The sequence below is a fragment of the Pantherophis guttatus genome, chromosome 4 (assembly GCF_059756535.1).
Source record: "Pantherophis guttatus breed Tessera chromosome 4, ASM5975653v1, whole genome shotgun sequence".
Lineage (NCBI taxonomy): Eukaryota > Metazoa > Chordata > Lepidosauria > Squamata > Colubridae > Pantherophis > Pantherophis guttatus.
In genome coordinates, this window is record NC_142066.1 from 149,258,772 (window position 1) to 149,277,097 (window position 18,326).

At 36.9% G+C, this 18,326-nt stretch overlaps 1 protein-coding gene and 1 long non-coding RNA gene across 15 annotated transcripts in view; one reads left to right on the plus strand and one right to left on the minus strand.

The window, feature by feature from the left end:
* The window catches only part of RBM33 (RNA binding motif protein 33), a 124,316-nt gene that overhangs the window by 78,027 nt on the left and 27,963 nt on the right, over nt 1-18,326 (minus strand). For 8 of the 14 annotated variants that reach the window (XM_087893070.1, XM_034401650.2, XM_034401648.2 and 5 more), the window contains exons 3-9: nt 18,093-18,141; nt 16,131-16,207; nt 13,343-13,652; nt 11,734-11,853; nt 8,612-8,783; nt 2,004-2,203; nt 657-915 (exon numbers count right to left, since the gene is read on the minus strand). In XM_087893070.1, the coding sequence (XP_087749196.1) occupies nt 657-915; nt 2,004-2,203; nt 8,612-8,783; nt 11,734-11,853; nt 13,343-13,652; nt 16,131-16,207; nt 18,093-18,141 (1,187 nt within the window). The remainder of the gene's footprint in view (nt 1-656; nt 916-2,003; nt 2,204-8,611; nt 8,784-11,733; nt 11,854-13,342; nt 13,653-16,130; nt 16,208-18,092; nt 18,142-18,326) is intronic. The other 6 variants (XM_087893071.1, XM_087893069.1, XM_087893068.1 and 3 more) reach the window with 1 other exon arrangement.
* Nucleotides 7,891-11,136, plus strand: LOC117654761 (uncharacterized). The gene is made up of 3 exons (XR_004588389.2): nt 7,891-7,931; nt 8,687-8,832; nt 10,405-11,136. It is a non-coding gene; the product is annotated as an uncharacterized LOC117654761 (long non-coding RNA).

The following is an 18,326-nucleotide window of genomic DNA, read 5'->3' on the forward strand; positions in this document are numbered from 1 at the left end:
TATAAACTTTCTCATCTATAGAGATTCTCAATCATCCAAGTCAAAGTTGTTCAAGGTTGCTTTTTCTAAAAGGCAACTGGACTTTCTTGGGGTTTTTTTCTTTGAAAACACTTCGCTTCTCATCCAAGAAGCTTCTTCAGAATTGAAGTTTTGTTTTCAAAAAAACAAAAACAAAAAACACAGAGAAAGTCCAGTTGCCTTTTGCAAAAAAAAAAAAAAAAAGAGTACCTTTGGGACAAGTTGTCTTATAATAATGTCAGCACAAAAATACAAATCCTGGTTTAAATTTATATAAATTTATTTTTCATCTGTTTCATTTATTATTTTTTTCTACTGTTCCATTATCTAATTTCAGGAGATGAATCTAAGGAATTCTGCACAGAAATACCTAGTGCTATAAAAATAACAATAACATCAAAACCCAACTTATGTCAAGTAAGACCTTTGATCTACATTAGTTAGCATGGTTGATGAAGATCAACACAGCAGCTCTCTTGGCTTCTATCTCTTTCTCAGTGGTACTTCCAAAGAGATTCTAAAAAATGAGAAACATTTACAACCAAATATGTGCTTTACTTCTAAGCAATAGGCATTTTCCATTACATTTTGTAGTAATGCCTGTAGTCTACCTAGACTTTCTTTAAAAAGATTCCTACCTTGAACAGGGGTTACTACAGTTCCTTTGAAGTGTGGATTTATGTGTATGTTTTTTGGCTGTTGGGATGCCACTGAAGGAGAAGTCATCAGCATTCTTGGGCCGTCTACTTGGGATGGCATATGAATTCCTGGAGGGGGAGGGGGTGGTGTGCGAAGCGGAGTGGGGAGAGGGAGCAGACCCTGTAGCTGTTGCTGTGATTGTTGCTGCTGCTGGAAAAGATTTCGAATGGGATGATGAAATATCCTGTCTGAATGTGTCTGAAATTAAAAACAGAAAATAACATTTCCATTACTTGGAAAATTGAAAAAACTGCCCCACAAAAAATACAAGAGAGATTTTTTTTTTAAATGGGGTTAAGCAGATTCATGGCTACTGATAATATCTCCATTTTCATAGGTTGCTTAGAAACTTCAGTTTTTCTTGGGGAATGGACAGATGAAAGTGGAGACATCCTAACTCTTTGGCTATGGATGGAATGAACATAAATTCATTCCCGGGGAACAACTTAGCAGTATCTTCTCACACACATGAAGGTACTATAATTCAGCATTCTAAACTTAGATTTATCAACAAGATTCTTCTGTTGTCATAATGGAATTAGGACATGAAAATCCCCCCCCCCTTTATTTATATCAAAAAGCCTTTTTACATTACCACGTCAAACACACCCATAGAGACATGAGCAAGAGAAGTCTCTGGCACTGCACACGTTTTGCAGAACTACAAGAAGTATCAAGAATGGGATCATCACAAATCCTAAAACCAGAGAGCCAGTTGGTGTAGCGGTGAAGGCATCAGTCTGGAAATCAGAAGACCATGAGTTCTAAGACCTTAAACTAGCTGGGTGATTTTGGGCCAGTCACTTTCTCTCAGCCCAACCGACGTCATAGGGTTGTTGTTGTAGGAAAAATAGCAGGAGGAAGGAATATTATTTATGCTCACTGCCTTGAGTTACTCATTAGGGCCCGGTTAGTGGGGGCAATAAGCTGACTTTGTATAAAAAAGAACACTGCTTGGGGGGAGGAGGGGGCGAAAGCCCTACTAAGCAGGTATATACAAAAGTATGAAGGTTATTGCTTAACGCATTGTAAGCCGACCTGAGTCTCCCGAAAAGGGCGGCATATAAATCGAACAAACAAACAAATAAACAAATAAATAAATAAAACAAATACATAAATAAATAAAATAAAACAAAACAAACCTTTGGATTATAAATTCTCCTGATTTTTAAGAGTCTTCAGAATAAGGCTCTGAATTAAGCATTCTTATTTAAGCCATTAAACTTAAGCAGGCCTTCCATCATTTGAATTCCTCCACCCAACCATCACTATTGTATTTAGAGTACCGTCTGAGTTGGCAGTAAAGCAGACCGGTGATCCTTCATTCTTCCTCTTTCATTGATGTCTCTTCTTTGTTCTCCAAGCCCATGATACATCAATAACCCTCCTCGTCTTCCTCCTCTTCGGGACCCGTACCGCCCTTGTTTTAGCTGTCTTTCCCGTTCTTCAAATTCAAATAATGCTGCTTTGGCTTCTGCAGAAAGTTCTATCAGATGAAAGAAAATATAATTGACTATTTGCCAGAAGAATTAAGAGCTATGAACTGATAACAGCCTCATTACAATAGCAACGACTGCGTGCAGGTAAACATATTCAATTAGCATGGTATATACATCAAGACAATCTATTAACATTTAAAGAATTAATCTGATTGTATCCTTTTAATTTGCAAATGGAAATACATATTTACACTCCAGCTATAAAATTCTTCATTCTGTCAAGAATAGTTTCATAAGTGATTTTTTAAAATAAGTTTACTTTGATTTTGTTTATTATCGTTTTATTAATTTACTTTAAATAGTTTTGTTTCAACCTTTCTTTCTCCTACAATAACTTGCAAAAATTCAGTACTTAAGAAATATACATGTAATACAGTACCCTAATTGCTAAAATCTTATTAACTTAATTAGGTATTATATCTGACTACCTCTTAAGCTTCTATGCTGCTTCATATGGACCGTTTCCAAATTCAAACAGCAGCAACAAACAAAATGTAAAATAACATGACATATTTATAATAAGACGTATTTGTTGCCTTTATATCTTCAGGACATGCTTCCTAGTCATATCAATATCATCCCTTTCACTAGTGTTCCTAACACAATCAGGAAAGTCTTCATAAAAGCAGCAGATTCAAAAATATTCCAGAATATATTGATAGTAGTCTATTAAAACAAACTCTGAGCAATATTCCATTCTAAACACATCTTATTTGTTCCTTTCTCCCTTCTCACAAAGGTATATAGCATGCCTTTAACTAATGGGAAACTATGAAGTGACTATGCTTTTACTTGATAGTCTTCATGTTATGGAGAAAAGAAAGATGCTATTACATTTGTAAGACAAAATCTTAATTGGAGCAATGCTTCTAAATCTTTCTTCACTGGCTCACTCAGAACCTTGTAGTCTATTCTATCCCTTGACTACAATCTTGAAAATGAAAGCACATAACATTCTGAAAAACAGCTAATTCAGGCTAAAACCCATGCAGAAGGATGTCCAATTTTAAGGAGAGTAAGTAATTGAGTTTACACGTTCATCTTGTTGCTGCTGACCATCTTAATTCAGCACATATTCAGAGCAGAGTGTTTCAGGCCTGGGAAGGTAAATTGAAAGGGGTCGCGGATAACTTCCGCTGTTAAAACAGAACTTTATTCTCAAGATAATGGGAACAGCAACTCCAATCCATTTACCAGTAGTTTGTACAATTCTGCTTTACAGCTCAACATTCAAAATAGGATGGTGCTGAAGAATAACAAACCAGAGTAAAAGAAGGGAGGAGAATCCTCCTTAGGGAATGTTACGCCCACATAATGGATGCCATCAAAATAATTACAGCTTTAACAATAGTACAATTAGGTCTCATTTAGATTAAAAAATGGGGGAGGGGATGATAAGGGAAGGAAGATGAATTTGGGTTCAGGGCAAGTAATTTGTCTTTTCACCTTCACACACAAATATTTATTCACAAATATTTATATTTTACTAACTTCAGCAAACTCATAACTTGAAAAGAGGTGCCTAGAAAACAGCCCCACGCTGCTGCCCACCTAATGGTATCTGAATTTTTTTTTAATTGCATTCAAGCAAAATCAGTATTTGGCATTCAAAAAACCATGTGTGATCTTTTATATATACACAGAGACTTTTTCTGACACTCAATTTCAGAACATAAATCCTAAAGTTCAGGTAGTTCTTGACTTATGATCTAACAGAGCCCAAATTCCAGACATAAGTCGTGCCAGCTGTTAAGTGATGGGTTGTTGTTTTTTTGCCAAAACTGAAAGCAAACATCAGTTTCCGGCACAAAGCATCAGAAATATTGGTAGTGTGGCTGTGGGATGCTGAAAACAGCTCTTACATGCAGTCCAGTTGCTGAGAGTCCAAAACACAATTATATGGCTGCAGGGGGAAGGAGAACTACCTGTATTTTGTAACATGGGACCCATTTCAAAAGTATTCTATAAAACACAAGAAAATGATTTGCCTCCAGAAACTGTGGTTTCCTGTACTCCAACACTGGAGATTTTAAAGAACAGACTGGATAACCATTTGTTTGAGTTGTTATAGGGTTTTCTGCTCAAGCAGGGAGTTGGACTAGAAGACCTCCAAGGTCCCTTCCAATTCTGTTATTCTGTTCTTCTTTGTATATATATGATTCTTTGAATTGTTCTCCCTAAAGAACCTATTTCATGTTCACACTTACCTGCTTTAAAATGCTTGTAATTCAAAGCATTTTCCTTTTAATTTAAAAAGAGCAGCATTTAAGATATGGTTCTGCTGCATTCATAAGAAAAAATGTTTAACATATTTTTACCAACACATATCCAATCTTTACTGCAGAATTCTTTTATACACAGCTAATGCAGTGAATCAGCAATTATTCCTCTAGTCCTTCCAAGTGTCAAAATTAATTTGGCTACCCTTGGTAATAAAATGGTTTCAAATGCCATCTTTAATCAGCAAGTAAGGATGCTTTCCTCCAATAGAGACAACCTGTCATGAAAGGTCACCAAAAAGTGACAGAAAGGAAATTACGTTTGGAATTTCAACTAAAATATTAATTTCTATTTAAGTGTTTTCTCAATTTATGTCTACATGTTAAAGTAAAAATTGTAACCACTCAATGGGATTCCATTTCTATACCCATAATTCTTATTAAGAGCAATCAGTCCTGAAAGAAAGTAATATTTATTACGCCACTTTTACTACATTTTTCACTAATAGACAACAATTATTGCAGATCGCTTAACTGCTCTAGCTGACAATGGCTTTTTACAGAAAAAAAAAAACTTGGAATAGGAACTGCAAAACTTGCATATTTGCAAACTGCTAATGAGATATCACCGGGTTATTTTTATTGCTACAGCATTTTGATACCATTATTTATGAAAGCAAGGAAACAAGCTATCAAATAAAACATCAGTATTTCCAAACATTTTTTAAAAGATAGTTCCATACAAACATCTTGCTAATCTTATACTTTTCAGTCGAGAGGTTGAAAATTAAAAAAGGAATTTTGCCCAATAAAAGCTAAGAACAGTAAATTTTGTTCCCATAGTTTCCTAAAATTACCTGGGACAAGATTTTTTTTCCCCAGCTGAATCTATACTCTCCAAATGTTCCATTATCAAAGCACCCCATTATAAACAATCAATCTTCCCAGGCTTAACCCAATGGGCTTGTCTATATACGAATAGCAATAAACATACCACTCTGGTTTGCTTCGTTTCATTTCTGGTTCCTTGAATCTCCCCAGACTTGTATACTCACTTCAGAACTACTAGAAAAATACTGAAAAGTTTTAGGGAGGATCTCCTTCAGTTGCTTCCTCCCCATCAGCAAGCTAGCCAAGCTTTTCACTCCTCCCCTCACTTCTGCTCCAGATTCCACCACCCTAAATGGATTTAGAATTGCCTATGAGGCCCCTCTGATATATATATGTAGTCCTCAGTTTACAACCATTCATTTAGCAATCATTCAAAGTTTCAACGGCACTGAAAAAAAGTGGCTTCCAACTGGTCCTCACCCTTATGACTATCACAGCATACCCAATGTAATGGGTCATATGACCAAAATTTGGATGTTTAGCAACTGGCACATATTTAGGATGGTTGCAGCGTCCCAGGGGTCATGTGATTGCCACTTGTAAACTTTCCAATCAGCTTCCAACAACCGAAATCAATGAGGGAAGGAAAATTAGCTTAACAACTGCTGTGATTCACTTAACAACCTTAGCAAAAAGGTTATGAAATGGGCACAATTTACTTAACCACCTGCTTAGTCATGGAAATTCTAGGCCCGATTATAGCTATAAATCAAAGATTACCTGTAAATTACAACTCCCAGCAATTACAACCACGTAAAATCTGGGGAAAATGAAAGTTGGGGATATTGATGTGGGGGTAGCAGGTTAGAGAATTTATGATTTGGATAGCTAAAAACTATTTTTAAATATCTGCCCCACTGAGCAATGCCCAACGACTTTTGTTATTTGATATGTAGCATTTGATGTGGTACAGCTCAATAATCCCTAGCAATGGGTAGCTCAGATTCACTGAATATGAAAGATATTTCAAACTGGTAGTCCCAAAGGTAGTTTTTCAAGAGGCAAGAGACTTTGTTTTCTTTTTCCACCTTTGAAAATGTTTCACTTCTCATCCAAGAAGCTTCTTGGATGAGAAGCAAAACATCTTAAAAAGAAAAACCAGAAAGTCCAGTTGCCTCTTGAAAAAGAGGCAACCTTTGGGACTACCATGACGTGGATGGCTGAAAATCTTCATAGACATTCAAACTGGTAGCTTTATTTAGCCCTCACATATTAAATACCTGTGTGAAATGTATGGCAGATATATTATTCTCAAATTATTTTTATTATTTATTACAGTATTTATTATTATTTATTATTTTATTGCTTCTGAAGACGAGAAGCACATATAGTCATGTGAAAAAGAAACTACACTAAAAAGAAATTACTTCTATAGGAATTATTCTCTATACTATTTATGATGTTTTGTATTTTCTGTTATGGATTGTACCAGAGAGGCTAAACCAATTTTGTTGTATATATGATGTACAATGACAATAAAGGCTATACTACTACTACACCCTTTGAGTTCTATAGTTTTACATATCAGGTAAAGACAACCTCAGATGAACAACAACACATGACATATTACGCCATGTAGAGGTGGGTTTCAGCAGGTTTTGACCAGTTCTGGAGAACCGGTAGCGGAAATTTTGAATAGTTCGGAGAACCGGTAGTAAAAATTCTGACTGGCCCTGCCTCCATCTATTCTCTGCCTCCCTAGCCCCAGCTGATCGGGAGGAAATGGGGATTTTGCAATATCCTTCCCCTGGAGTGGGGTGGGAATGGAGATTTCACAGTATCATTCCCCTGCCACAACCACCAAGCCATGCCAACCCATACCCATAGAACTGGCAGTAAAAAATTTTGAAACCCACCACTGACGCCATGTCATCATTTCATATAATTCACAGAATTACTATGTCAATCTGTAAACCAGAATTTCTTTAAGAGGCTTTCACCTCACAAAACATGAAATATCTACATTACTTTTGTACAAGGTATCAGACCACAAAATGGAGATGGCCATGTCTCTAATATGAGAGAAAAAATGTACTGCTGCAATAGTTTTACAGCAATGTGTTCTGTTAGAAAATTACAACGTATCTTCATATTGAACCTGTAACACAGGACACTTCAAAAGAAGTCCTGTTTGTGTGTAGTTTCACAAGATGTCACACTGAGACTCTAAATAATTCATTACTAAACCTGCCTGATTCCACCTTGCTACGACATCAATCTGAGATTTCTTTCAACAGTAGCATCTTTAATTAGCCAGTCTTTCCAGAAAAGCTGATTTGACCTGAAGCTGAGCAGACATTGTGTGACACCTTAACATGTTTGTTCGCGTATTAGGAAGGACAAGATCTATCTAAATTTACCAGATTATATTATTTTACACATACAACACTGCCACAAGATATTTAACAACTTTCCATCCTGAATAAATACAGATAGTCCTGGCGTTACAATGGCAATTGGGACCAAAATTGCAGTCATTACTTGATGAGGTCATAGAGCACTTCACATGACCACACTGCTTAGCAGTCCTGGTTGTTGTTGTTGTTGTTGTTGTTGTAACCCCAATGTTTACAGCTTGCTAAGTGGGAAGCAGTGAGGGCTTCAGGTAAGCAGCATGGGGATGGTCATACACAAGGAAGGAGGGCTGGTGCAGACAGTGTGTGAATCAGGGAATGATGCTACATGGTGCTACAGGTGGGTAGAAGAAGCAAGATCAACTTGTAACACTCCCTGTTGACTTTCTCATGGATTTTGCTTGTGGAAAACCGGCAGAGAAGGTCGCTGTTTACATGATATCATGCCTTCCTGCAACATCATAAATACAAGCTGGGTCATCAGAGCACCTGTACAAGAAGCACGTGATCACAATGATGGTGTAATAGCTGGAACAGCCGAACACCAACTGTACTTCCGTTTTCTCAACTCTGCCACAATTTAAGCACCTTAATGGTCACTGAATAAATATACATAAGCCAAAGAGTCTTGTAAGCCGCCCTGAGTCTCCGGAGAAGGGCGGCATATAAATCAATTTTTAAAAAAAAAGAGAGAGAGGTTTCTCCGTACGTACACAGATTAACATTATAAAAGTGCTTTGAACTGAAAGTTATCATTTTTATTTTATTTGACATATTTTACTTCCTTTTCATTCTCACTGCTTATAATTCACACCACCACAATTATTTATATTTTTAATTTTTGTATTATTCCTCAATTGTGCACGTAATATGCTAGTCTGTTGTAACCAATTAAGAATCTAGCTTTCTAACCATTCCTCTAAAGTCTTACCCAAAGTTTCTGGAATGTTTCTTCGCTCCCTTGTTATATCCGATAGCCTAATAATTGTTCCTTCTTTCCGTTCAGTTTTGAACCGTAACCGACCAGACTCTTCATTATCTTCCTCCTCTTCATCTGATTCTTCTTTGGGCTCTTGTTGAAACTCCAGATTTTCAATAATTACCTGTAACAGATGAGGAATGGGTCAAATGCTGATCTTACGTATTTACAAGGTTTGAAATCAAGAAATCAGTGTGCATCATGTATAACATCATATCAGCTGTCTCTACATGGTATCTAAGCAACTCTAAGTCAAGACCCTTGAATGTTAATTTCACCATGCAATAATAACCACGGGTCTTTCTTAAAATTCACATACTGTTCAATATTATAGCACTGTGAAATTTAACTGATTTCTCTATGTGGAATGTGAAAAAACAAGTGATTTTTTTAAAAAAGAATGCAAAAAATTAATCCATGTTTAAACTCAGTTCATAGTAATTATGGTTAAACCACTTTACAAAATGGTGTAATGTTAGGACAGGCAAGGAAAGAGAAAAATGGCACCAAAATCGCATTTTGGGAATCAAAATTTTTTACTCATAAGAGCTAGCACTCTGAAATACCCTTATAGAAATAACGTTTATAGAAGCCATACATCCAGAACAGTGGATTTCATTGGGGAGCAACTGTTGAACAGGTTTTTGTATCTTGTCTATGGATCTGTCTCACTCATCCAGATCACGGTTGTCCCAAAGGTGTTTTTTTCCAAAAGGCATCTGGACTTTGTTTTTCCTTGAAGACATTTCACTTCTCATCCAAGAAGTTTCTTCACTTCAGAACTTACAGATCTTGTTTCCGAAATATATCTCTTTAATCACTGCCCAGAAGTCTATACTAAAAATCAGTGTTTCCTGTCAAGATAGGAGAATGCTGCATTTCTTACTATGAGTTCAGGAGGATGAATATCAGGCTGCCATATTTAAAGATAACTTGGGGAAGTCTACACTGTTTAAGAATTTTGCCAGGCTAAAAAGTATAAAAGGGGAATGGTTCAGTATAAAACTGAACGGCTTCTTCTTTGTCGTGTTAGCAATGTTCATCGAATTAAGTGGAAAACATTAAGGAATGTCAGCCTTCCTGGGCAGGAAACAAAACCAGGTGAATTAATACTACTTTATTGTAAGGCAGAGCCTGAAAGTACAAATGTTCCACCATCTCTTTTATAGCCTGAGAAGTCAGGAGTGTCTCTTTCCCTGTCCATTAATGCAGTTGCAGGCTGAACTGCAACTCCATCTGACCCTTCCTGAGGCAGCGTCTCTTCCCTTCTCCCATCTCCCAAGACTTTTCCCATACACCATTACAGTTAATGTATTTAGGCTCGCAGCCACAATTCTTAAGAGAAGTTTGTAAATCTTTCTCACTGCTCACTCCCCGTAACTGAATAACCTCCCATAAAGCATAACAAAAGGGAAAAATGAGTTAATAAAATTCTTAGAAGTGTAGTAGAAGTAATATTTGAGTGGAAGACAATTATATCATTTTCAACTGGATGACTTTGGCAAAATTCCTCTGTGTAGTGAAAACCATAAAATACTCTTTTTACAGTTTGCATGATATAAGCTAATGTTTTAATACTTATAGGCTATATTCTTTGATTACTGAAATTAATCTGTTAGGAATGATTGACAAAAAATTTTGAAAAAACATCAGTACTGTGTATTAGTTATGGTGCCTGTAAGATATTTTTTTCAAGCTCTACAATTCTACTTTTAATCTACAGAGCATTGTGTTTTCTGTTGCAGGAAGTGCTTCAACATCCTTAAAAGAAGAAAATCACAGAATTTAAATACCAAGTAAACCAACTAGGACTCTAAGGAATATACTAACTTGGATGATGAGCCCTTATTTTAAGGTGATAGAGGAAAAAAGATGAACTGCCTGTCAAACAATCCAGCTAAAGCTCCCACTCCTGGCTTCAAAAGAAACTGAGGATGAGGAAAACCTTAAATCCAAATATAATCCCTTCCCGCAAATACAGCCACTGAAAGCTAAGAGTGGCAGCTAGCCTCTTGTAGAAGAGGAAAAGAAAATAAATGCATCACAGAAAAATAAACTTATTGCTCAGGTAATAACTGGTATTCTCATGGACGGCTGCCTTAAGTCACTATAAATTTCTTGTCTCTATCTTCTAGCAAGGCATCTGTTCAATCACCAGTTTTGAAATGTCAAGGATCAGAATTCTTTTGGAATGGATCATAAGGTATACAGCACATATTAAATATCTGGCCAAGATTCAGGTTTCATCACTAGCTTCTAAGACTGTTTTCCCTTTGATGCAACGGAGAAGGAAATCAAATTGAACCGAGAATGAGAAGTCTTGAGAGAAAACTCTGTAGAAGACTGGCTTACTAAAATGTCACTCGAGCACAACTGAGCTGTTGTTATTTGGGGTTGTTGGGTTTTTTTTACATCTACTTGCTAGCAAATAGGCCATGATGTCTACGGAATAAAGATAATACATGACAACATTGTGAGCAGATGAATGAAACTGTTTCAACTACATAGAAGGAATGCTAGAAAAAGGTGACTTGGTTCCCACAAAGAACAAAGTGAAAAATGATCAAGGATTTTATATCAAACAGAAGATATTTCAATGCAGAACAGTTAGTTCTGGTATAATGCTAAGCAGTTTTGAATTTCTGGTCACAAAGAGTAAAGAAGAGAGAAAGTACTATGTATTTCCTAATTGTCCCAAAAGCACTGCTGCAGACGGAGTTAAAGATATTCAGATATGAAAAGGAAAGGAAATATTGGCTGATGACTGGAGTGGGCCTATAACTCCAACACTATTTATAAGGGCTGCCAAAAATGAGAAACAAAGCAGCTGTGACACAAGAAGCACACATACCGCTCGCCTTCATATCTCAAGTTTTTTCCTGAAAATGAGCATTCAGGAATGTTGATCATCCTAATATGTAAGTCTGCTAAAAGTTAGCATAGGATCTTAATTTCTTTTTATAGCTACTTTCGCAATAGGAATATTGAGAAAAGCAATGCCAAAGATTAATACCAAATTGAAAATTCTGTCTGAAATATGTTTTGTTTTTAATGTTCCAGCTTTTCTGCAGTACCTCTTCTGACTCATTTGGAGGTGACTGGGTATCAGCAACCTCTTCTAACTCTTCTTCAGCTACATATTCTTGTTGTTCAATTACTTGTTCTTCACTATAAGATTGTACATAATCTTCATCCTGAAAGAAATGCATAAGGAAGCCTTTCATTTAAACTAATTTTATTTTCTAAATGTATCACTGCTTATTTATTCAGAAGGGGCTGGTATAAATGCAATCTTCCCAACTTGTTTGCTCTGATTAACAGATAGGAAAAAAGTCACAAACTTCCATACTTCTGTACGTTTTCTCTCTCCAGCATCTTAAATCTACCTTAAATATAAAGTTGATTTATGCAAATTAGTTTTTATCAGTGAATTAGTATTTAAATGGTGAATGGTGCTTAAGAGAAATTATAATTAATACTAACCATGACAACAACTTTATACTTTGTTGCAACTAAAACTTAAAGGATGAAAAGTTGGAATCTACATGATTATAAAAAGGTTATGAAGGGTGAAAAAATAACACTACTTTCTTATAGGTCTCCATTAAACCAACATCACATTTAAAGTAATACCCATATGCGGTAGCTATTTACTTTTTGTATCAATAATTTAGAAGATAAACCCTCTTAAAATTTAAAACATAACATCAGATTACTATAATTATTACAATTTTTAAAACATGTGAGCTAGGAAAAAATATATCTACTTACTTAAAGCATATATAACTTACTACATAAAATGAAAATTAATTGCTCCCAGGCAGCTTACATGGCACAATGATGAGATAGTTCACATTAATTTCTTTAAAATGTAGGATTTCAGATTTTAATTAAATACTCAATTAATTTGAGAGTAATACAATACCTTTATTTTCCATGAAATGTACTTTCCCATTAGTTATTTATGTCTTATGCATCTAAGAATAACATACAGCATTTTATTACGTGATTTAGGCTTTAAAGCAAAGGACCGATAAATCCATTTACATTTGCTAGGTTTTTTCTTTTAATTGAGAAATACTTCTAATAAATGGCAATAAATCTATTCTCATTTCAACTTGGAGCAATGTACACAGAAAACATTGAAACTGAAACGAATTATATATGTGACATGTTCTAAAGCAACCTCAAATCTCTTTATTCAGGTTTAGACAGTTCTCAATTACAAAAAAAAGGGAGGGTGGAAATGAGTGAGCAGAACATCAATCACTTTGGAATATTAGCACCTTAAAGATGTCTTTAGCAGGTCAATAATCTTTTCACCTTCGAAGGACTTTATCAGATCTTGTCTAAAGCCTGGATAAAAGCTTTTGCATTAAGTACTTCTAACAATTGGCACTGCGTCTCCACCACACAAAGCTGTTTTCTTCCTTAAGGATACAATCTTCAAGGTCATGATTCTCAACTGCCTTCCAGAATGACAAAAGAGCATTACCTGCAGCCAAACAAGCTGTCAACACAAACTTTGTCACAGCCTAGATAAAGAAACTGGCAGACAGTGATAATAGGTCTAATTTTGCTCTGGTCCCAAGGGAGGTAAACAGATTTCAAATCAGTCTAAAAACCTAAGCATGTGCAGCAATGTTATCTCAAAAACTAAACTAGGAGGGGAAAAATACTCACCGGGAATTCATCTAGAGGTTCATTGATTTCAAGATCCAGCACTTCATCATTATAATTCTCTTCTTCACCCTGATCTTCCCCATATTCTATTTGGTCTTCTGTCAACTCAGCCTCTTGGCCTTCATACTGTTCTTCTGAATATTCCTCTGCATACTCTTCAGGAACATCTAATTTGTCATAACCAATTTCATCTTCCCCTTGTTCATACTCTAAGTCTTGTTCAATAGATGTGTCATTAGCATTCTCAGTGAGCTCAAAGGATGTCACCACGCTAGGTGCAGCATTAAGACTCACAGTGACACCTTGAGAACTAAAATACAGCAAAAAGAGTGTTTTTAGTTTAAATCAGTACATTATTACTGTGCATGTATTTTTGCATAGAATGCAACAATATCCACATTAAGTAAAAATTAATTGATGCATTAACTTGATTTCATGCCATTAACTCATAACATGCATACGTATATTATTGTTTCATCAAATGTCGGCTATTTGACCAAAAGGATCAAACCAACTATATGTTCTAACATATTAGCCAGGTATAAAGCGTGGGATTATTGAACAAGTTGCATTCAGTTTTAAATCCCAGGTTAACAAATATCAGCATCTGTTTTCCACTTAGTGCAACATTAATTATCTATTATACTAGCTACATTAATACTACTAGGCACCGATGTTTTTGAATTTTAGGTTGCTATAATGAAATAATTTTAAAAGAGTGTGCTTGAATAAACTTCAACATACTAGAATTTGCATTTAATTCTTATAAGCATCAACATTAACAAATGTTCAATTTGAATTGTGTCACTAACTCCTATCTAAATTCTGAGAAGGAATCACAGGTGTTTTGATAAAAAAATGCCATAAAACCCTGTCAATTTAGCAAATTAAAAAAGAATTATTTTTTTGTTCTTTAAAATATACCAACTTGTAGCACATAAAGTAATAATTATCTATACGTTTCTTTTTACTCTTTCTCTGAAAATGATTTATCAGAGTTTTGTTTATCTGTTTATATCTTGTTCGCTCTTTGAGAATTCGAAGGGACATAAGGGGCACTCCTTTCATTTTTCTCCCCACAGCCATCCTGTGAAGTAGGTAGGATGAGAGAGTGATTGGTTCGAAGTCACCAAGCGAGCTGCCATGGTTAAAGGTGGAACTAAACTTGGATCTTTCCAATGCCGATTCAAGTTGTCAATCACAAAAACCACAGCATGCAAAAGTGACAGAAATGAATAAATTAGAAGGCAGTGTTATTTTCAAAGTCAGGTTTCAAAGATGCAGCTCTGTCCTGGGTATAAAGACCCAAATTCAATAATTCAATATTGAATTATTCAATATTGAATTCAATAATTATTCAATAATTATTATATGTGAGCCACTTCTGGGCAAGCTGAGTCTTGAGTAAAGAGTTCAAAGTCAGAATTGTTCTTTTGTTATGTGTGATGCCTGAAATAGAAATATGATCTGGATATTATATGGGGTTTGCTATATTTTAATTAGTAATTCTGCTTTGCCAAAAAACTTTTAGCAAAGGCAGATTTGATTAAAAATGGTTGTAACTCAAAATTTCCTGTAAAACATATTGGTTGAGTCATTATGCAAATGAGAAAGAAGTGAGAACAATTCTTTAGTTTAATATGTCAGGCAATTCTTCTAATAGGACTAATTTCAATCACATTGATCTATATTGTTTTTCAGTATGAGTGTACATATTCAGTCCTGCAGAGGCTCATTGGTTGAATGATTTTATTTCCCTCCATCAACAAGTAGATGGAGAAAGATGTCTATTTAAAACAAATAAGAGGATGAAAAGATAAAATATACCAATAATGTACCTAAGCAATTCAACATTGCTTAGGTACATTATATATTAATATGTTTTGTAAATTGCTTTTAATTTTATATATGTGTTTTATTTTTTGGTTGTGCACCGCCCTGAGTCCTTCAGGAGAAGGGCGGTATAAAAATTAGATTAAATAAATAAAATAACACAGCCATTTTAATTAAAAAAAGCAAACCGAATAATTCTACAAATGTCTATGGAGATTCTCGGTCATCCAGGTCATGTTGTCCCAGAGATGCTTTTTCCAAAAGTTAACTGGACTTTCTTTGCTTTTCCTTGAAGACGTTTCCGCTTCTCATCACAGTTAGAACTGAAGAAACCTCTTGGATGAGAAGCAAAGTATTTTCAAGAAAAAACGAAAAAAGTCCAGTTGCTTTTTTAAAAAGCACCTCTGAGATAATTGCACAAGTGTATTCTTAATGCAAATGAATAAAACAGCAGTTCTTAATTCAATTTTGCAGCTAAGATTATGCCTACATATAGCAAACCAGGCATCCTCTTTCTTCTTGGAGGCATTTAACAGAATTATTTTTTAATCAGTTACATTTAGTAATAATTACATTCTTAATGGTATATACATCAAAGAAAGGTTATGTAATTAGAAATTCACATTAGAATAGCTATTCCTAAGGAATCCCTACAAGCAATTAAATTTTTGGAGGAGGCTACCACAATTCTGAAAAGAATGCATCTGGGAAATCCAGTCCTATACTATCATTATTTTCTGTTTTAATACCCAGCCAAAAATGAGTTGAAATCTTACTCATATACTTGCACAGATAAAATGATGTTCATGTATAATGTTTGGTGCCTTAAAGGATAATATTTATTACACTCAACAGCACTTTTTATGTGCTATTCTAGGACAAGCATACAAACAAATAATCTGAATGTGCCGATATAGAAAGCAAGCTACAATACTTGGCTCAAAAAAACACAAACCTGTAATGCTGATCCTCTTCATTATCACTTTGCAGGAGATCATCATTCAGTTCTTCATCTGACATATCAGACTGAGTCTAAAATTGGTGGGGAAAGAAACCACCTTTGTGAGCTGGACTTGATACAAATGAATACGAATGGTAATAAAAAATGAATCGATATAAAATAAACAGGCAAGCCTCCAGCACAGCATTTGGATTTCTTTAGTGGAACAGCAAGATAGATGTTTCTAAACCATCAGGAGCTGTACTGATGTGGGTTTAAGCAAAGTAGACCAATTACTTTTTACACTAACCACTGTCTTAAACATATACCGTATTTTTCAGACTATAAAACGCACCTTTTCCCCTCCAAAAAAGAGGGTGAAAATCTGGGTGCATCTTACAGTCCGCCAGCCCCCACCCTTCGGACATTTTCGGCCCCGCGTGTCGCATTTTCGGGCAGTTCCAGGCAGCGAGGATCTGGGTCAGGGCACAGCCTGAGGAATGAGCCTCTTCGGGACAGTTTGGGGGGTGGGAATCTGCCCGGTGGCTTCGGCGAACAAGGCGAGCCCCATGGATCACGGCTGGTCTCCCCTCTGGCCGCCCAGCGAGCAGCTCAGGGCAGACAACGGCCACGATGACTTCACCCCCCAGCAATGTGAGGAGCTGCCGCCACTTAAGCCCTCTCTGCAACTGAGAGCCCCTAAAGCGAAACGTCCCTCCTTTCCAGCCACCGTTGCCTGTTGGCCCAATGCAATTCACAGAGCTGCTTTTCAGGCGGCGGCCTGAACGGCGCATGCAAAGTTAAGAGCATACATCTTTCCCCTCCCCTTCAAACGACCAATCAACCCTCTACTCCCATTCTCTGCTATGCAAAGCGCTTTCCTCCCGAATCCAAAAATGCGGTGTGTGGCTGGCGCTGTCACCTGAAAATGTTTTCCTCCCTGGTTCTCAGAAGCACATTGCAGGGGAACCAACTGCCGTCTGAAAAGCGGCTCTGCGAATTGCATCGGGCCAACAGGCGGCAGTAGCTGGAAAGGAGGGACGTTTCACTTTAGGGGCTCCCAGGCGCAGAGAGAGCTTAGGCGGCGGCTTCACACATTGCTGGGGAGTGAAGTCATCGTGGCCATTGTCTGCCCTGAGCTACCCGCTGGGCGGCCAGAAGGGGGACCAGCTGCGAACTGTGGGGCCTGCCTTGTTCACCAAAGCCACTGGGCAGATTTCCCACCCCACCCCACCCCAACTGTCCTGAAGAGGCTCGTTCCTCAGGCTGTGCCCCAACCGTCCCCCCAGAGCATGCGAGGGGTCTCTTCAGGGAAAGCGAGTAGTCCCTGCGGATCACAGAAGCACCCCGATAAGTTTTTCTTAAAAGGAATTCTCAGTAATCAACATCCCTTTCGCAACTGAGGCACCTCTCGCTTGCAGCAGGAGGACAGCGTAAAGCAGCGCCAACTTGAATGCTGGCAGGCAGAGGTAGAATTCTTTTTACTTGTTTTCCTGCCCAAAAATTAAGGTGCATTTTATACTCCGAAAAATACGGTACCGTATTTTTCAGAGTATAAGACACTCCGGACTATAAGACGCACATTAGCTTTTGGGGAGGAAAATAGGGGGGGTGGAATTCTGGGGCATGCAGAGTCCAAAAACATGGTGCACAGAGGCAGCGATCGGCAGTGATCAGCAGTGATGTGCTGTGGCGATCCCCGCAGCCTGGAACAGGTCTAAAATGGGGCATGAGGCCAAAAATTTGATGCATGGAGGTGGCGATAAGCAGTGATGTACTGTGGCGATCCGCGCAGCCTGGAACGGGTCTAAAATGGAGTGCACGGAGGCCGAAAACAATCAATTGGGTGGAGGCCAATGGGTGGGCAGGGCTTCAGAAACATTCACTGTATAAGACTCACAGACATTTCCATCTGCTTTTAGGGAAGTGTGTCTTATACTCCAAAAAATACAGTACTTTAAACAGGCTGATTTTTACCTTTTTGCCAGTCAACAAATCTTCTCCTAGTAAGTCATCATCCAATTCACTAGAAAAAAAAAAGAGATACAGTCAGTACTTCAAAACAGTGGAAAAATTGCATTATTTAAATCAATGTCATTCCACTAACCAAAATGTACCTGAGGATCTCAGGAATAATGCAGACTAAAATGAGGGTGACCTCATTTTTTTAGAAAGTGAGAAAGTCTCATTTCTATACTAAAATCAATTCCT